The sequence below is a fragment of the Pygocentrus nattereri genome, chromosome 17 (genome assembly GCF_015220715.1).
Source record: "Pygocentrus nattereri isolate fPygNat1 chromosome 17, fPygNat1.pri, whole genome shotgun sequence".
NCBI classification, from domain to species: Eukaryota; Metazoa; Chordata; class Actinopteri; order Characiformes; family Serrasalmidae; genus Pygocentrus; species Pygocentrus nattereri.
The window spans coordinates 540,001-560,000 of NC_051227.1; the positions used below are offsets into that span (position 1 = coordinate 540,001).

The window sequence follows — 20,000 nt, forward strand, 5'->3', positions numbered from 1 at the left end:
AGTAAATACATGTCAGGTCATTGTAAAGTGAGGAAAATGAGTTTGTTGCCCTGAGGCAACACCATGCCATAGAGCGTTAAACGATTAAACACTAGATAGCTCTTATTTTTTATTTCTATAATTTTATAGTAACGGAAAAATTGGATATCGCTACACCCAACTTGTAACTTGCTGGAGCAAAAATACCAAACTCACACTAAAATGTTATTTTCACTCTTGACTGTAAGATTTATCAACATTATTTTGATCCAGTCAGATAGTAGCGCGATGATGATCAACATACCATCACTTTCCAGTCAACAGTTAAACACGTCTGATGCATTCCACTTGAAACTGAATTGGGAGGCAAGAAATCAGAGTGTGTGCCCCTCCCATCCCTATATTTACTGCCCATTCCAACTGCCCCAAAATCTGCAGACTAGAGCAGACGTGGGTAATCGTGGCTGTAATGAGTGTAGACCTTGTGTAATCCCACCCAGAGCTTAAGGCAGAGGCTTTACTGAAGTTGAGTTTAGTGAGCTGATGTCGTGTCCACAGCATTCCAAGACAGGCTTCAGCCAACCATATACAGCAGCATCCTCCAGCTCCGGTTCAATGGGGCCATTCTAAGGCAACAATATTCTAATACATTTATCCAAATTTCAAATCCGCTGTTTCGTAACAGGGACGAAAGTGAGCCGCGTGGCCCATTTGGATGACCCCTGTTCTCCATCATGTTTATAAGCTCCAGGACAGCCTAAAGTTGAATTCTGGCATGTTTTTTATATTTTGGGAGGATTCTGGTGTGTGTTCGTTCAGGGTTTTACTTGCTTACATTTAGTGGGTTGAACTGGCAGAGCAAAGGCCTGACTCAGCAAAAGGAGGGACGAGAAAACAGTTCAGTAAACTAACAAAATTTGGCCTTAAACAGGAGCACACAGACAGAGTAGAGTAAGAGAGATGAAGTGCATTTAAAACACTAGATGACATCAACATACAATATAAATAATGTCATGGGGAGAGAGAGAGAGAGAGAGAGAGAGAGAGAGAGAGAGAGAGAGAGAGAGAGAGAAACAAATAAACACATCTCTGCTGTAAAGAAATTTCTTAATCAATAATGCGTAAGTCATTAAGGCATGCATTAGGACTCATACTGTCCCCTTGGTGCACTCGCCGACTTGTGGAAAATATGGTAAAAGGTGACTCGTCTGGCCGTATCTCTTCTTTCCTGCCATCCACGCTTCAGAAATGAACCACTTTTTAAAAAGTCTTCAAATCGAGATCAACATTTTTATACCTGCCACAGAGCGATTCAAAACACAAATCCTCTAACTGAACATTTGCAAAATGATGACTGACAAGCTTCTCCGTGAATTACAATCTTCTGTAATCGTTCATTCCTCCACTTGGAGAAGGAGGAACTCTGTGTAACAAACCTGCAGTGAGAACAGCGGCGGCAGTAAATCACTCCGAATTATTAGACTAAAATTGGTGGAATATGTTTTGTGTTCATTCCTCCTTCATAGCCCCAGTAGTAGCTTTAGCATTGACTCATCCGAAGGCCCTGAACGCAGTGAAAAAGCTCGGAAAGTTTCCTGAATGCATTTTTGGTTTGCTTGAAATTGGCTACGTTTTTTTTTTTCAGCTTTCAAACGTGCATGTCTAGAATAATCTAAGCTTATAAAGCTACATCTTGTATTGTTGAATGAAAATGTTTCAAATTCCTTTGCACTACTGAGCTTTTTAGTCTATTACAGAAATGACCAGGAGGTCTGCGCTGTCATAGCGACAGTAAGTAACGGAGGATTAATAGAACATCGCAAACATTCGACTGGGAATCCGTCTGGAAGCACTTGCACTTTTATGTGTCTTCACTCATTTATTCACACTTTTCTTTCATTTGTCACCCGTCTGAATATGCATATGTGTGTATGTGTGTGTGTGTGTGTGTGTGTGTGTGTGCACGCGCGCACACTCTTCATCAAATGCTCCAGATGGGCCGCCACTTTATCGGTCCCTGGGCTGCTGACATCACCCCTCGATGTGGACAGAATTGATGATGAAAGCAAACAGATCTATCCGAAGTTACATTTACCAAATCAATTTTATTTTAACGGCCTCTCGCATATTGGCATATTGACGGCTTCTCACGCTCCGAGGACAGAGAGCGAGGGAGAGACAGGGGGAAAGAGGCAGACGGAGAAAGGGGGGAGCGTGGAGGGGGGTGCAGTGGTTAATAGCATTTACCATATTTAATGCAGCGATGTCATCATTGAATATCCTCTCTGAATAATGTGGCACTTCATCATAAATTCTTTACAACTTATTTACTTAATGGAGAGAGTTATGGGACGCTGACAGCACGCTAATTAAACATAGTGATACACTGCAGCCTCGCCGCAATGACATCCTTAACCAATCCCTCACACACACACACACACACACACACACATGCACACACTGTCTCTCTCTCTCTCACACTCACTCACATACAGTCTCTTTCACATGTATAGACATAATCTCTCTCTCACTCTCTCTCTCTCTCTCTCACTCACTCTGTCTCGCTCAGTTGTTTAAATACATATTATTCAAGCATGCAATAAATTATCAGTGGATTAAAATTCATGAAACCTTTTTTCCCCCTTTTCATGGATATCAGAGTGAGAGAGAGACAGAGAGAGAGAGAGAGAGAGAGAGAGAGAGCGAGAGAGAGAGAGAGGGGGGGGCATAAATCTACCAATGGTAGACAGAGACTTTTTCAATCATATTAAATCCCAATGTTTGCCTATGCAGGATTTCTGCTTGGCTCTGGAAAACTCTCCCAGATTTATCGCTTGAAAAACGAAAGAAAAAAAAATATCAGCAGATGTTTAAATGCTGTCACAGCCTAAATGGCTTTAATAAGAAAGTTCTAAAGAAAGTGAGGCATTTCAAATGCTACACAATATAAATATAACACTGGCTAACCAGTATTTCATCAAAACAAACGTCAAGCTTTCAGCGGCACTTAGCGAAGTTCGAGCAGAGGAGCCACAATTATAGGCAACCAACCAAACTTCAACCAGAGCGTTTCACCCAAACCAAGCCTGCAATGTGACGTCCACCTTTAAAAAGAGCTATGATAAACTGAACTCTTGACATTACATGAATCAGAGTTGTTGTTGAAGCCGTTTACTTGAGAAAAGGCTTGGAGCTGATATACACTACCAGTCCACTGCCAAGTGTTATCTTATTCAGTAATAACCTAGCAGCCAGTTAGCAGAGGGTATCTCCAGATGGTTTTCAGAACTGTTAGAAGTTAGTTAACAATGAAATTCTCGTTCTAATTTCTTGTCCAATTATCTGCTTTAAAATGTGATCACTGAGATTTGATTGTTTGAGGCATTCTGGGCGTTCAGGTTCCAGGTTCTCTATTATAGAGAAGAACATTCAAATGTTTTGTTTTGGTTCCCCCCCCTACCCCCCCCACCCCGACAGATGGTAATAATGTGTTGGTGGTTCTCTATTTCATGGATTTTTGACTTTGAAAAAAACATCCGGGGTGGTGCTTTGTACAACAGCGTCAATGTTTTCTTTATTATTTTTGGATTTTTTTGCAAGCATCAAGCCTTTGGGTTCCCCTAGATACTATTTTTGAGGACGTTCGGTAGACCTTTGGTACCCTAGCTAGCACCTCAAGTATAAAAGCACAGTGCTCAGGCCTATAACACCCCACTTTACACTACGCTATTACAGCTATCTTGTAGTTTACTGGTTTACTGTAGGCTAGATTGCACTAGTTGCTGCAAATAAAGTCTTGGCCAAACTCCACGTCAGGCTGTACAAATTCACTTATGCTGCACTTCAGAATATACAATAAAAATTTGCTACTGATAGATTTTTACGCTGCAAGACAATGACGCTCTCACAAGAGAAAAAGCCCTTAGCACAACATTGGCAAATCCCGGTTTGCGTTTGTATCATCACAGTTGCACAGTGCACAGTGAACCTTCCTGGAAACAGCAGTAGAAACATCAAATAAAGCCGGGAAGTCTGCTCATGTCATACTGAACTGAATTTCAGCACACGTCTGTATATGTACTGCTGACGTTCTGACGCTGGAATTGTCCACAATGATATCAGTTCACTGTGTTGGGATGCTCTGGATAAGGGGCTCTCCTTGAGCTCCACAAAGAGACCTTCAATTAGCCTGATACCCCTTAGGCGACCCCACCGGCCAAGCAAAATTAGCCCTGGCTGACCCTGGCCAAGCCTGCACTCGACCTTTGACCTTGTCATGTGACCCTGGCTTCGATTGAGTGCAGTGACTGACTGATGTCTGATAGACGGTGGTGCTAGCGGTGAATAGGACTGGACGGGGGAAGGGAGAGGGTGGGAGTCTAGGCAGGGGTATTTAACCTGGTTAAAGGCTGGATTTATGAGCTTGGGCTTTAATTGAGCTAAGAGGGGGGATTCTCATTCGTCTCAACGTCACGACATCACTGGGATGGGTGGTGGACAGAGGGAGCTGAGGATTCTTTATCCCCTCTCTGAAACCATGACGACACTCTAGCAGAGAGACAGACAGAAAGATGTAAAACCGCAAAGGCCCAGACGCTGGTAAACGCAGGGGAGGCTGGGGGAATAGTTTATGAAGCTGGTAAAATGAGAGAATGATCATGAGTTCATCTGTTTCCTTCTTCCAGTTTTCACTACAAGAAAAAAGGCTGGTGTGCTGGATATAGATCAAACTTTTAGCCTGAGGCTGAGACAGAAGAAATGCCATTAACAGCAATATACAGTGTAGAACTAAGTCTTGCGTCCAAAAGTTTACAATATACTGACTTTTGACATTGTTGAATGCTTTTTTTGGGAAACTTGGAACTACATTAGATTGAACTTTAAAGTACACTAAATTAAATAAGCTCTTTTCCCCAAGTGAAGCTCTAGATTTGCAAAAAATGGAGGGTAAACTATCCTGTCGTCTGAACTTTGAGAAAGTTGGACCTGAGAAGGAATCGTTTGAATAGCAGTGAACAGATCTTGTGAGATATTTGTAAAGTGACAGACTCAAGATGCAATCTAATTGGTGTGATAACTGTCCAATAAACTGTCCTGTAAATGTGACTGATGGGATTATGTCTATTAGCAATTAATTCAATGGAGTGCTGAGCCATTATGTAAGCGGTGGCTGAGGTGTCAGGAGAGATAATACTGATTGGTATTTGATGACCGAAACATGACTTGACGACAAAACTGGCTTTCACATTTGCCCTTTTTCTATTGCTTTTAATTTTAAGTTCTCTGTACGGCTGTCTTGTCAGTGGAAAGCTCCACGTGCCCTGAGCTGTAGAACTTCACATATTAAAATGAGCATGACACGGGTCCTGAGTGGTGAACTGCCTAAGCATTGGCTACAGCCATCTATAGTCGGTAGTCCAACACAGCATAATTGGCCTGACTCTGTTGGGTAGGATGGTCCTTCCTCTCTCCCCATCATTCAGCACGATGCTAGCCAACATAGGTATCTGTTAGCATTTCCTACCATGTTTGCTGAGCTGCTCAACGACGTTGTACAGTTTAAAAATAAATACACAGTGGGTGACTTCATGGACTTGGAAGAAGCATGTTTCCAGCTTGGTAATACGAATGGGAAGACCAAGCTATGGGATGGGAATTGGCCAAAACGAAATTGTGAAAAAATATTGAATAAAAAAAGCACAACATAAATAAAAAGCAGCTTTTTTAGGTTTTTAGAAGCAGTTGCTATTGATAATAGTGGCACATCTTTCTACATAGCAGATCAACAGCTAGCACAGTTGATTGACAGCTGACTGACGATTGCTGAGACAAGTAGCGAAAGCAGCAGTCCAAATAACGCACAATGAACACAGTGTGAACCCTGTTATTTTTTAGGGACGTTGTATGATGAAACCCTCGATTAAGAAAACTTTCCAAGGTCTTTTATTGTTAGGTTTGTTGTTATTGTTTGATGTTTTAGACAATCGAACATTTTCTAGAATAACCTGTAAGAAAATAATGAAACAGATGAATCATATCTCCAAATATACTGTCCTACCTCCCAGCCATGAAGACGCTTTGGGTCCCCGGGGCTTGTTGTTCCCTCAAAGGGTCCAAACTGCTCACCGACCTCCAGCCTCCTTTTGCTCCAGACACCCAGGTTGCCGGGGGAAATGCCCGATTCGCGTAGTTCAAAGTCTGGGGGCACTGATGCCTCCACCGCCTCCCTGCCCAGGTACAAAGGTGCGTGAAAGGAAGTGTTGAAAGTGGAAGGTTCTTCAGCAGCGTCTCCCTCATGCAAAAGATTTGGGGGGATGTCGTCAGCTGTGACCAGTGGGATAGGGTCTCCATCAGACACACCTCCAACTTCCTCCAGAACAGCAGAGGGGAAAAGCGGGAAGTCGCCTTCATCACCTGTAGAAGATGAAATAATATTTGACAGTTAACACTCCACTATGTCAAAGGGGAGACGTTCAATGTTATTGAACGTAATAATTATTCAATGATTCAATTATTCGAACGTCTGAATAGGGACTGAGATGTAAAGAAAGCAATTCTGAACGGTTTGATGTGAAATGGTCACACGTCAAGCAGTGGTGGTGATAGGAACCAGGGTGTGTGATTAATACAAGGCAAAAAAGCCTTTTTATGTCAAATCTAAAACCAGCGAATCTGCACAGCTTACAGAGTTTTAATATGTAATGTTAATTATGCTAAAATAGTGCTAAATCTGGAAAAAAATTGTTTTGTTGTGAACTATTTTGCCTCACACTGACTCACAGGTAGGATATTTTTTTAAAAATTGTGTTTTAAGCCAAAAAGCTTATTTTGAAACTATCTGAAAACAGTGAGTGTGTTTACATGCACCCAATAATACGATCATAAAATCATAACAGGCTTTCTGTAGTTATCTGATTATGGTCAAACGGTCATGTAAACAGCAAACTCAGTATGGTCATAGTTCTATGCGTATAAAAGAGTTTTACACTACGTTTACGTCATGTCTTCTCCTGTGAGTTTACTGGCCTGTTGTAAAGCAGGAATCTCAGGAGTCTGATACAGGAGTTCCCCATTACCTGCTTACTCAAGCGTTTATAAGCGCATTGATAAATCTGATTATTAATGTTTAATGTCTCAGGCATCAAGCAGCGTATTCATAAGTATTTTATGTAATAATTTTATGGAAAGGCATCTTCAGACGTCTGGTTCCTATTACCACCACTGTGAGCAACGCTGACTCTCTAAGTTTCAAACTTTTCAGAAGGAAATTTCACACCAAAACATCTTGACCAAAAACACATTAGACTGAAATTCTACATGTATCTGTGAGCAAAGTCGGCTCTACATAACTGAATATGGTCATTCCCAACTTCTCAACGCCAATGTACGATGGGTCAAAGGTACCTTTCACTTTAATGAGAGAAAGTTGAAAACATCAAATCAACAGGTGGCAAAGGTTATAGTTATCTCTGACTCATAGTCATACGCCCACAAACTGACACATACATCCCCTCATATCTCTGCGCACACACATGGCCTAAGACATCTCTTAGCAGGAAAATATACTTAGTTCCAAGCAGAGATATCTGACGGCTGGGCCAGTTAAACAAACACGAGCAGGAGGAAAGTGGTGTGCGTCTGTAATAACAGCCTGGAAAGGGGGTTGAGTAGGGGTGGGTGATAATCAGTGATCGCCGCCACTCATTAAACCCTCTCAGACGTCTCCTAAAGGGCCGGAGCTGACCGTTTGCATTCTGCACGGGGATCCCCAGCGGAGGAACGTAAATTGAGTGTCGACTGCATCGTGTGGCCCCAACACTTTTATGCTTCCTACTTTCTGACATTTTCCATTCGACCCCAGGTGGCAGTGAATCAGCGCAAAAAACAGAGGAAGCTGCAGCCGTCGAGGTTAATTGTGAACGGAGAAGGGAGAGGATGTCGTCTGGTGACTTTTGACCCTTGCAGAGGAAGAGCAGCGCGTGGCTGACGAGAAAAGTCGACACACGTTCTTGCCAACTGTAGCGACAGCGGCAGGGACGGCTACAGCAGGCAGAAGAGTTCAGAGAAACTTTTATTATGAAGGCTTGATTAAAGCTCCACTATGAAAAGTGACGGACAGAGCATCAGTGATTAAACGATCAGAGCAGAAAACACAAACGGCTCTCGGAGTCGGCGCCAGAGGACTGCCGGAACAACCACTTAGCCCTGACGATCATGCTAACACATGTTAGCTCGTCCAGTCTGTGTAATGTGGCATCACTAATAGCCCGAAGAACCCGGGCCACGCTAACACACGGCTCTAACAGGTCTCTAACTAATGTGCCGTCGCTAACACACTTGGAGCTAACCCGCTGCGATTAAGTCAGTGTGGAGCTAGCATGCTGTGGCTAGCGCGGTGTGGCTAACGTGTTGTGACAGGTAGTGGTGAGTGCTAATGAGGAGTGGGGCAGGCTCTCCAGCACATCCTCCTGTCTCCGCACATTCCTCCCGCACAGCGGGCGGCCAGGCTAAACGGCCCTGTCAGGGCCTGAACCATCCCGTTCACATACAGACACATACGACCTCTGGAGGTGTCATCAGTTTACGTTCCTTTACACCGTCACACAAATATCTTCCTGCCCTTTTCACCCCTTAAACTCTGGGCTCACTATTCCGTTATAGATCTACAGCCAAAATAACTCGCCACAGTACCACAGGATGCGAGTGATGCGTGTTGTCGTGTGTGTGCACGCAAGGGCCCGATACACTGAGTGCTGAGCCCCTTCCAGACACAAATCGCCTGGACGTCATGTACAAAACGGCACATGAGCCTGCGTATGCATTTAAGGGATGATTGCACAGGAAATGGGTGGATATATCTGAAGTGCTCCTTAATGCACTAGAGTTAAGCAACTAGCGAGCAATTTTCGCAAGAAAAGGCAGCAGACACAGCGGCTAGACAAGCCTTGTGCATGTGCTGAAAGAACATTTCCCAACACAATAACAACATTTCAACTTTTAAGATTAGATGTACATGTGCGAGAAGACACAGCCAAGACAGGGCACCGGTTCTACTGTTAGCCAAGCTCTGTTGGCTTAATGAGCACAACTGCGGTATGTATTGGAGGGAAAGAACTTTTTATTACTTTTTATTTATTAACCCTGCTATGTCACCGGCTCTGTTCATTCCTAGTATATACGTAGTGCACGCATGTCCGTTTTTCTTGAATCTCCAACGACTGCTTATGTTGGGATTTCAAGCCTACAGGATGGGTGCTGTACACATTTATGTGGTAGTCACATCAAACTACTTTAGCATTTACACTATAAATGTTCTGTCCTTCTTTGAAGGTGGTTTGAGTGACAGAATCACAACTTTCACTGAACCCTGTTTACACTTATACATACTAGCGCTGTCCACTTATAACTGTACCACCCAAAATGCACATTATAGTGTATGTGTAGATGGACCTATGTGCCGTTTGCAGTCCTCTATGCAGTCAAATGGTAATTTAAAGTCTGCGTAAAGCAGTAAATGAATGTGGTATTGACCACCCAGCCCAATCTGAATGATTACAAAATTGGCAAGTATATAAAATTAGGTTTCAAAATCAAAAGTCAGAATTCTCTAGTCTGTAATGTTGTTGTGTGTCTGCTGAAGACGCTGAAACCACGGCCAATGGCAGGAAAGGTGTAGCTTCTCTCAAGATCTCAGCTTTGTCTTCAGCAGAACGTAACTACTGCACCATTTAAGGTTGAACAGGAAAATTCTAGCAAGTATGAAAGCTTATCTCCCCTTCATACTAACATTAGCATATCCATTAACTCACTAGGTTCCATCAAAGCATATACTGCGCCAGACAACGGCTTCAAACGTGACATATGTTAGAACTAGAATATAGAACTAGCCATTTTAATATACTGAATGTATTTCTTGGGACGGGCACTAGGACTGGGACTGAGAGCATTTCTGGAGCATTGGGGGTTTGGGCACATGGTGTCGGCTCCAAAGCCAGAAGTATGATGGGTCTCTAGCTTATGCCAGACAAGCACTTGTGTCTAGGATCTAAGGGCCTATGCTCTCAAAGTGGTGAGCTTCTGCTGGGGTCTGGGACATGGGCCTGGGGTTTGGGGCCTTTGGCATTGGCTAGGCCTGGGGGGACCTAGGCCTTACAATGGCTTCAAACATGGCTCATCCAAACAGATTTTATGGTAAGAACTACTTAATTTAAAATATTCAATACAGTTCCCTTTCTATTCACCAGGATTTATTCCATAGAGGTAGAGCATGAAGTCAAAACTCCCTTTATGAAACATAATAGAACATATGCACACACACACACACACACCCACACACTCTACTAGCTTTCAGACGACAGCCGAGAGCAGGTTAGAGGCCCTGCTGTAAGCTGTAGCTCTGCAAAACATATGAAACTATAACAGTAATCTCAGTTATGCTGTTTAAACATCACTCAGCCGCAGAGCTACAGGCCACCACACTCTCCAAACGCAGAGCTTTTAAAGGTAACTTAATCCCTTCTTTGCTAACCTCTCTACTTCTCCATCAGTGCTTCATCCTGCCTCTTAGATTCAAGGGAAAAAATGACAATTCTCTGTGGGCCAAAACCCTCACAAGCAGTAGTGGGATTTCACTTTGGTCAATAAACATATTCGTTTCGGAAAAGGTAAACGGCGCTAAAGGAAAATAGACCAGACCAAGGTGCAGATTGGGTTCCATCTCAGAGAAATCACAGTGGCTGCAGTATTATATCGCTGATAAAGATCAGGGTTTAGGCCAGAGGTAGTCATTAGGGGACGGTAAATGTTCACTGCTCTTTCGGTAATAGCTAGACTGCTTTAAAAACTCTAATCTTTATCTGCCGCATCTATAGCATGTTTCCCCGCACTCAGACCATAAAATCCACTCATTCAAATCTATTAAGCAGTACTTTCATGAATACTTCAGTCAAAGGCTATTCATAAATTAAGCTTTACATTTGCATAATATGTCCTTTCAGTGATGGGACTAGTTTTCCAGAGGGAATAATTTGTGGTAAATTCACTGCAATGGCATGTTTTTCAGTGGCACCAGCCTAATTTTGTGCAGATACCAGTACGGGTGTAACGATTCACAAAATTCATGATTCGATTTGATATGATACAGCAGTGTCATCATGGACAACCGTACCATTCATACTCCAGTACACACAGCTCATATCTGCAAAAACAGGACACTGAATTTACTGTTCCTGTGATATTACCAACACCAATGCATTTCTAATATCCATCTGTTCAGCTTACAGTAATTTAACCCGGCCCATTGTTGCTGAAGTCATATGGAGTGTTTCGGCCCTTTTTGAATATGCCAGCACACAGGGCAGCCAATCAGAACAGGGCATATTTACATATATGAGTCTTAAAGGAACAGCATCAATAACCACCTGTTTAATTCTAAGGGGTGAGAAGAGGTTGGAAAATGGTCATGTAAACATAAATTCTAACAAAGTGGACTTTATCTATATATAGAAAAAAATAAATAATGTCATTATTAGAATAATATCCTTATTTATAGAGCATTTTTCATACCGGTAGCAGCTCAAAGTGCGATAAAGTTTAACACTAATAGAAGAAACCATGAGTATGCATTTAAAATCATATAAGACAATTACAGATCAAATTAAAAAGATAGATACAAAAGAGATATTGAATTTTAATTAAATGCAAAGAGATTTAAAGTCAAAAAGTGGAAAATGTACACTGAGCATGACTGTAAGAGGTGGAACTGAGTTCCACGGTTTAGAAGCATAGTAACCGAAAGAGTCTCTGCATGTGTCCTGTACTGGGACAGAGAGACATTCTGTGAGGTGAGGAAGGTCATTTAGAGCCCTAAAAACTAGTAGCAGAACTATAAAATCCAAAAAAGGTCCGAAACTGTGGCAGTACCCCTCGTGTCACTGTGGCAGTACCCCTCGTGTCACTGGGGTGGTACCCCTCGTGTCACTGTGGCAGTACCCCTCGTGTCACTGGGGTGGTACCCTCAAGGGACCATAATTGTACCATAATCTGTTGAAATGATATTTTCTGTTCTGTATATGACTCCACGCACCCTGGCTCGTCTCCAGGCTTGCTATTTTATTGTTCTGTTTTAAAACATTAGGTTATGAAAAAATCCGAATATGTACTTTTCACCTGTTTAAGGTACACAGTTGGACATTAAAACTGCTGTTGAGGGAACATTTACATTGTTTGTACCTTGATATTTCTTTATTTCTTTCAAAATATGAGTGATATGAGCTCTCTTTGATTTTGTTAGGATCTGTAAATATGATCAAATTTAAGATTTGGGGCCTTTTTGTGTCTATTTCAGTTTATTGGAACACTGAACTTTATAAAAATACACTATTTGAAACAAAAGTCGGTGTGCCAATCTCATGCCCTACCCACAAGGTAATAAACCAGCCCCAAGTTAACACCTTCGCCACTAGTTAACATGCCAGTAATTATACAATATGCTGTATATAATATGACAGATGTATTTTTTGCTGAATCCCTAGATACTAGAAAACCTTGGGGAAGCAAAACAACCAGAACTTCTTTGGTAAGATATTCTCCTACTTCTACTTCATCCTACAACCTAACCCTAAAACCGCTGTAGTTACTGGAGTATTTCTACAAAGTGGTTTAAACCTTAAATAAATGTTTTCTAAGGCCTGACTCAGTGCTTAGGATCCTAGAATGAAGGAATATAATAAGATCTGGAAATAGTAACAAGCAGCATAATCAAAATGAATATAGACTATGACACACACACACACACACACACACACACACACACACACACACACACATGTGAGTTAAGGTATTTTCCACATTAGGACCTGCCCTCCACCCCTGATAGTATCAGACTAGGGCATGAACAGCATGGCAGTTATAATGACCTCATGCAGAATGGATGGTGCCAGGGCCACTCACAGAACATCCTCGATTAGAACAGAACGTTCTAGAATAGACCCCTGACCATCGGTCCCCTGATGATGTCACCCGCACAAACACAACAATCACTGTCCGAGAATCCCGAAGAATAGGAGCATTTCCTGTCATTTAATATGGAGCATGACACATCACGTCCTGCTGCCACCCATAATGCAGAGATAAAGTGCAGTGATGACTGTGTGTGTGTGTGTGTGTGTGTGTGTGTGTGTGTTGGTACTGAGAGACCTGTGCTGCACATATTTATTTTTTACCCACAATGACCCAAAACAATGCTCTGAGGCACACATACTGAGAGAGAGATAAAGAGGCAATTAAAGTGAGAGTGAAAAAACAAGGGAGAGATAAAGAAAAGAAAGACAAAAATAAAGAAAAGGGGAGACTGTAAAAGCAGGAGAGGGAGAACGAGAGAAAAATATGTTATAAAAGAGAAATGGAGAGTGTGACAGCCAACAGAGAGAAAGAGAGAGAGAGACAGAGGAGAGAGAGAAAGAGTGAAAAAGTGAGGAGAAAAAGAAGAAAGGAAAAGTGTAAAGTTAGAGAGAAAGACAGCGAAAGTGTAAAAGAAAAAGAAAAAGTTGAAAGGCAAGAGAGAGAGAGTGCATGAAAGAAGAGAGAAAGGGTGACAAATAGGCAACAGAAAAAAGAAAACAGGAGAGGGAGATAGCGGAAAAAATAGCGGAAAGGTGAGAGAAAAGCAGAGTGTAGAAGCAGGTGAGGAAGAAAGAAAGTGAGAAAGAGTGAGAGAGAAAAAGAAAGAAAGAAGTAGACAGAGAGAAATGGAATAGAAGGAGAAATGAAGAGTGTAAAAGCAGGAGATGGAAAAAGAAAAATCGAGAGACAATGGAAAAAAGAGAGACTGTAAAACAAGGTGGAGAAAGAGAATGAGAAAATGAAAAAGAAAGAGAAAGGGACATTGTAAACGTGAGAAAGAGATAGGCAGAGTGTGAAAGAGAGAGAGAGACCATGAGAGAAAAGAACAACTGAACTGAGACACAGAGAAAGAGAGTCACAGGGAAAGACAACAGAAAATGGAGAAAGAGAGGAGAACATGAAAGAGAGAAAATGAGAGAAAGGGAGAAAATGAGAGATCACAAAGGAGTACAAGCAAGAGAGAGGGAGAGAGATAAAGAGAGGGAGAGAGATAAAGGAAAAAAGAGAAAAGGAAAACATAAAAGGAGGAAACAGAATGAGTGATAGAAAATGACAGAAAGAAAAAGACACAATGTACGACTGAGAAAAAAAGTTTGAATGGGGCCAGAAATAGAAAGACAGTGTAGAAGAAAGATAAAGGGCAGGTACGAGAGAGAGAGAGAGAGAGAGAGAGAGAGAGAGGACAGAGAGAGAGAGAAGACACAGAGAGAGAGAGACAGACACAGAGAGAGAGAGAGAGAGAGAGAGAGAGAGAGAGAGAGAGAGAGAGAGAGACAGAGAGAGAGAGAGAGAGACAGAGAGAGAGAGAGAGAGAGAGAGAGAGACAGAGAGAGAGAGAGAGAGAGAGAGAGAGAGGACAGAGAGAGAGAGAGAGAGAGAGAGAGAGAGAGAGAGAGAGAGAGGGAGAGAGGACAGAGAGAGAGAGAGAGAGAGAGAGAGAGAGATGGATGGTTGGTAGGTGTGGCTTTGTTTAAGAGTGTAAACATCATCATGAGGGACAAACAGAACTTCTTGCTAAAACCTTTCATTACCTTTCATCACAGACGGTCAGTGTGCAGTCAAAATCTCCAGGCAACCCCCCACAAACACTGCTGACAAACATCACACACACAGATAGAGTAAACTGCACACACACACACACACACACACACACACACACACACACACACACACACACAGGACTGTATTCCCATAACTATGACATAACAGTGTTTGCAGATGTCAACACTACAATCATTATTGCTATCAGGAAAAACAGAGCATGTGTGTGTGACTGTGAGTGCGTCCCAGCTCACGTGTTGGCAGGTAGGCTGGTAAGCATGTATGTGTGTGTGAGAATAAGTCTGTGAGAATGTGCGCGTGTGTGTGTGTGTGTGTGTGTGTGTGTGTGTGTGTGTGTGTGTGTGAATGGTTTTCACCTCTGCTCCAGGGTTCTGGCTCTCTCATACATCTTGTGATTATGCGGAGCAGCGTGGGACCCCGCATCATTACCGCCTACATTAAAGATGGTAGGAGCAGCCATTAATCACCATGACAACACACCCTAATGGAGAGGTGACCCAGTCAACGCCCGGGGACGTCAGGACGCACACGCGCGCACACACGCAGGCACACACAGGACAAATGTGTTTACTGTGATATAACCTACCTGGGCAGAATGTACACCAGACACACACACACACACACACACACACACACACACACACACACACACACACACACACACACACACACGTGCACCCTGCAGCACTGTCGTCGGTAAATATAGATATGGGTCCTCTTAAGGACTGTAATAGGGTCAGATTTGCTTTCTAAGCATGTGATGATGGAGGAGGAGATTAAGATACTGGGCATCCGACTCTCCTGCTCTCTTTCTATGGCTCTCATTTTCTTCCCCTCTCCCTCTCTCACTCTCTCACTCTCTCTCCGGTCAGCTGCAACTTGTCAGTCATATGTTTGAACACCCCCACTTTCAAATCATATTTCAGTCATTTTTTAATTGAAAATAATTAACAATTACTTGTTACTTGTACAAAACTTATATGCAGCATTTTCTGTGCATTTTAGTGCACTTTTATTATAGAAATATAAAATTTTAGTTATATATATATATATATATATATATATATACATACATATATGTTAGTTAGTTAGTGAAAAATAAGCCTTAGTATGTAATGAGTCATTTCCATACGCAACCAAGCTATAGAATAATGTTAAATGGATGGAAAATACTTTAAATCTATTTTAAAACTTATACTGTGACCTTAACAGTTCACCCCACAATCACAAAGTCAAATGTGAACCTCGGCAGTTGACAAACTCAAGAACTGTATTTAATTTGGATGTATTGAAGGCAAACAAAAACGGACCAAGGACCTTTCCCTGTGGGACCCCATTGCTGCTCATGACCTGATCAAACACAAAGCTCTGCAGCCGTACAAACTGCAGCCTTGAGGTCGACAAATTGAGATAAAGGTTTGGCCTGTGGCAAACCAATTGACATGGAGGCCATCTGTCAACCTGTTGTTTTTAATAACTATTTAAAGTTTTTACTAATCATTCTTAGGAATATTACTCAATATTTCACAAAAGGTGGACAAAACATACAAATGCAGGCATCGCACGTTATTTCTAGCAAATTTGGTGAGATTTGGTGAGATATAACATGTGGATGAATGGGCAGACAGACACATCATTACATTACAGATCATACAAGAACAATGAGGGTAAGATACACTCTATTCAGCTGTATTACTAGGAGGTCGTATGCAGCACTGGGCAAATGTGCAGTGCACCATAAAAAACTCCACAAAGTGCAATGCAACCAACGACACAATACACCCACACTGTAAAAGCAATGTTTAGCACAGCATGGTGAAGCAGACAGAAGCAAGAGCCAAATCCCACTGCAGCATGATGACGGTAGGTGGTCCTGTTTTTTTGCAAGACCACAGTTTATCAGGACAAAATATGAGAAGAGCTATGAAAAATGGAACTGGGTCATTCATGTAGGACCAGCAATAATGAAAGTATGTTTGAAAACGGTGCCCATAATTACCATGTCATGATGATTAAAACAGGAATTTCACACACACACACACACACACACACACACACACACACACACACACACACACACACACACACACACTCAATATATATATGTATGTGTGTGTGTGTACAGGGTGAGTCAAAAGTCACAGGACAGGTTTTATTATTATTTCTTTTTATTTTATTTTATTGTCAACATTTTCAAACAAATTGTGTATGCTGAGAAAATCTCGCTGTGGAGAAACCTAATGAGCCAGATGTGTATACAAAGAGTTATTAAGGTATAACTCTAATGAATGAATAATGCCTCATTAAGATGTAGTAATGTACTCTAATTGATTCTTTTTTGTAACACAAGCATCCCTATTATAATCCCTTTAAAATAGATAATAATAACGTACTTATAAACTACCCATAATACATAATGATTATGAAAACATTCTGAACGTTCAAAATGCATCACTGAGTGCTTCAAGTAAAACGACCGATATTTTAGATTATTCACATGTGAATATTAAATGCATTGTCTGTATCAGTGTGTGCACTATAATAAACTGTTTATCTTTTATTATTGCAGGATCAGCTAGAGCTCTTCCTATACTGTGGGGTTGGCTAGACGCCACTTATGTACTCATGTCATATTTGGACACAGGTGGAAAAGCTTGTCCATCCATCCATCCATCCATCCATCCATCCATCCATCCATCCATCCATCCGTCCGTCCATCCATCCATCCGTCCATCCATCCATCCATCCGTCCATCCATCCATCCGTCCATCCATCAAACAATTGGTGTTAATGGACAGAACGGCTCAGTTTACTTCATTTTTTTTTCTCAAAAATTTTGAGAATTTCAGAAATTTAAGTTTTTGAATTACAATAATGTGTCTGCTTTTCTGATTAGTGAGGGAAATAATGTTTACAGTACAGTGTAGTGTGTTAATAATCCACTGGATCAGCAAAATGTTTACTTAAACATACACAAACTGTTTACGCTGTCTTCTTCAAAACTGTTATTCTGAATAATGACTACACATCAACATACAAAACAGGCATCTATCGAGACAATGTATATTTACATGAAAATAGGCTCCGTATTCTCAATTACTTACTTATATAACCGAACACAAAGCTTACAAACTACTTATATTAACTGTCCATACTCTCTATACACCAGAGGGGAACTTCTGGGGACTTCTAGGCCTTCAAAAAGGGCCTAATGATTTCTGGAAGCTAAAAAAGACACATCTGTAATTTTAGTTCATTTTTATTTAATAGTATAATTATTAATGTTGTAATTACAGTCTGCAGACATTTTCGTTATACACAGTTTTGGCTGGAAACAAAAGGAAAACTCTCCAATAAGAATTTTGCTGTGTGTTATCAAGGTAGATATAGACAAACTAGCTCTCCCAAGTCAGGAGCTGGTCTTACACATTAGATTAACTACCAACATAATTACAAAGTGACAGTGGAACTGACCAACCATGGTTCAGTTTACAATGGGTGGGACCACATGGAAGAAAAAGATCTAAGACTTTTGAAAGTTGAGCAGTTTCACTTTTCACAAGGTTTCAGTCTGTTGTTAGAAATGGAAACAGCAGGCAGCTTTATGCCAGGGGTCTTTACTGAAGCAGTCACTGTAAAACTACTACACGGAAAGTAAATATATATGTTCATATCTATAACAAACATCAAAGTCTTTTACAAGCTTCAGATGTCTACGTTTAATTTGGAATGACCTAAAAAAGTTAACGTGCACCAGTGTTAGCTTGATATACAGTTATATTATTAAAGATCCCGTAGAGGGGGTAGAAGAAATCAATATTATCATCTTTTCTTTTTTACAGCAATTGGACTTTTAACGCCTGAACTGAAGGTCTAGCTCTAAGGAATTATGTTTATTTTCTAAATGAAAACAAGCTCACACATACTCTACACTGAACTTGAATATGACATTTTTATGCATATTTTAATCTGCAGAAAGTCTTACATCCGTAAAATGTATCAAGGTTATGGCATAATGAATATGTTTTTTTCTATTATGCTAAATTCAACAAATAGATAAAAAAGATTCTCTAAAATTTCCAGAAAATGCCAAATGTTCAATGTAGATGTGTGTTAATTTATTTTGACTTATAAAATCACCAAAACATGCCATTTGATTAGGAGTGTCCCATCGTTTGCATACAACTCTATACAATTTCAATACAATGTGATTTGTACCTGTACATACACCCATTGCACATTTTATATGTGGATTATTTTGTAAGTCTATTTATACTGTATTTTGTGTTCACATCTGCATCAAGAGAAATTTCTTGCACATTTTTAGTAAATAAAAACAATATTATATTTCTGATTCTGGCTTCGATCAGTTCCATCCAAGGGTAACTGCAAAACAGCAGCCATGAGATTTGTTGGCTTGCCTTTAAACTCTGAAAGCAGGACTGATAGTTTGGTGGTGTTTGTTCAGAATGCACATACGCCTGCTTATAAATCAAAGAGAGGAAAAGAAGGAGTCACGCTGCATCTGTAAGATGAACGACCATTCTAAATTAAATCACATCCATTCAGTCTTTCACGCTATTTAGAGGCACTCACTAAAACACCCACGACTCACTTACCAACGCTTGTGTGTGTGCGTGTGTCAGTAAATGAAGGCTTTTCTCTTGCTGGTCACTGGAGACCAGCAGGCCTAAATGAGTGCATGCGTCTTCTCAATCCTCTGTTCGACTGGATGTTGAAGAGAGGAAAGAGACAGAAAGCGAGACGGTGTGTTTGTGTGTTTAGAGACAGAGAGCAGATGTAAGCACAGGCTCAATGGGAAGATAACAGACAGCAGAACAACATAATTAACCTGGACGCCACTCCACTTGTCTAAAAGACCCCACCAAGCCACCACACACACTGAGAAATGAAGCCCTTTACAATGGGTTAACAGCATACTACCACATCACGGATGAAAGCAGTCAGTGGGTTTGAATCAATCCTGAATAGAAATGTGCAGTAAGTAGTTAAAAGGACTTGAATTTAAATGAAAGTTGATAACTTACATTACTGTAACGTGTTATAATATGATTATGATTATGCTGAGCTGGTGACAGAAATGCTATGCAACTGGTCACACCTTTGAGAAAATGTAAAAAAAAAGACGAGCGCACAGCCAAACTTCAATTCTAGGCTAATACTTTTAGTTGAGTCACTATTTAATTAAATTAACAATGGTCTTATTTCAGTATGGGTTACAGCTACTCTTCTTGCCTCGTTATATTTCCATGACTTGACAGCTGCATTAGTTTTGCCTTGGACTAGCTGCCCACCCTACACTGAGTTTTCATGGA

General features: G+C 41.1%; 1 protein-coding gene across 12 annotated transcripts in view; it reads right to left on the reverse strand.

Annotated features, from left to right (window-relative positions):
* Positions 1–20,000, reverse strand: part of mecom (MDS1 and EVI1 complex locus) — a 257,072-nt gene that overhangs the window by 155,410 nt on the left and 81,662 nt on the right. For 7 of the 12 annotated variants that reach the window (XM_037546748.1, XM_037546745.1, XM_017719295.2 and 4 more), the window contains exon 1: positions 6,038–6,392. Coding sequence is in view for 1 of the 12 variants with exons in the window: in XM_037546749.1 (XP_037402646.1) it covers positions 6,038–6,393 (356 nt within the window). In the remaining 11 variants the exon portion in view is untranslated. Of the gene's footprint in view, positions 1–6,037; positions 6,394–20,000 lie in introns of those variants that run through there. The other 5 variants (XM_037546749.1, XM_037546741.1, XM_037546746.1 and 2 more) reach the window with 1 other exon arrangement.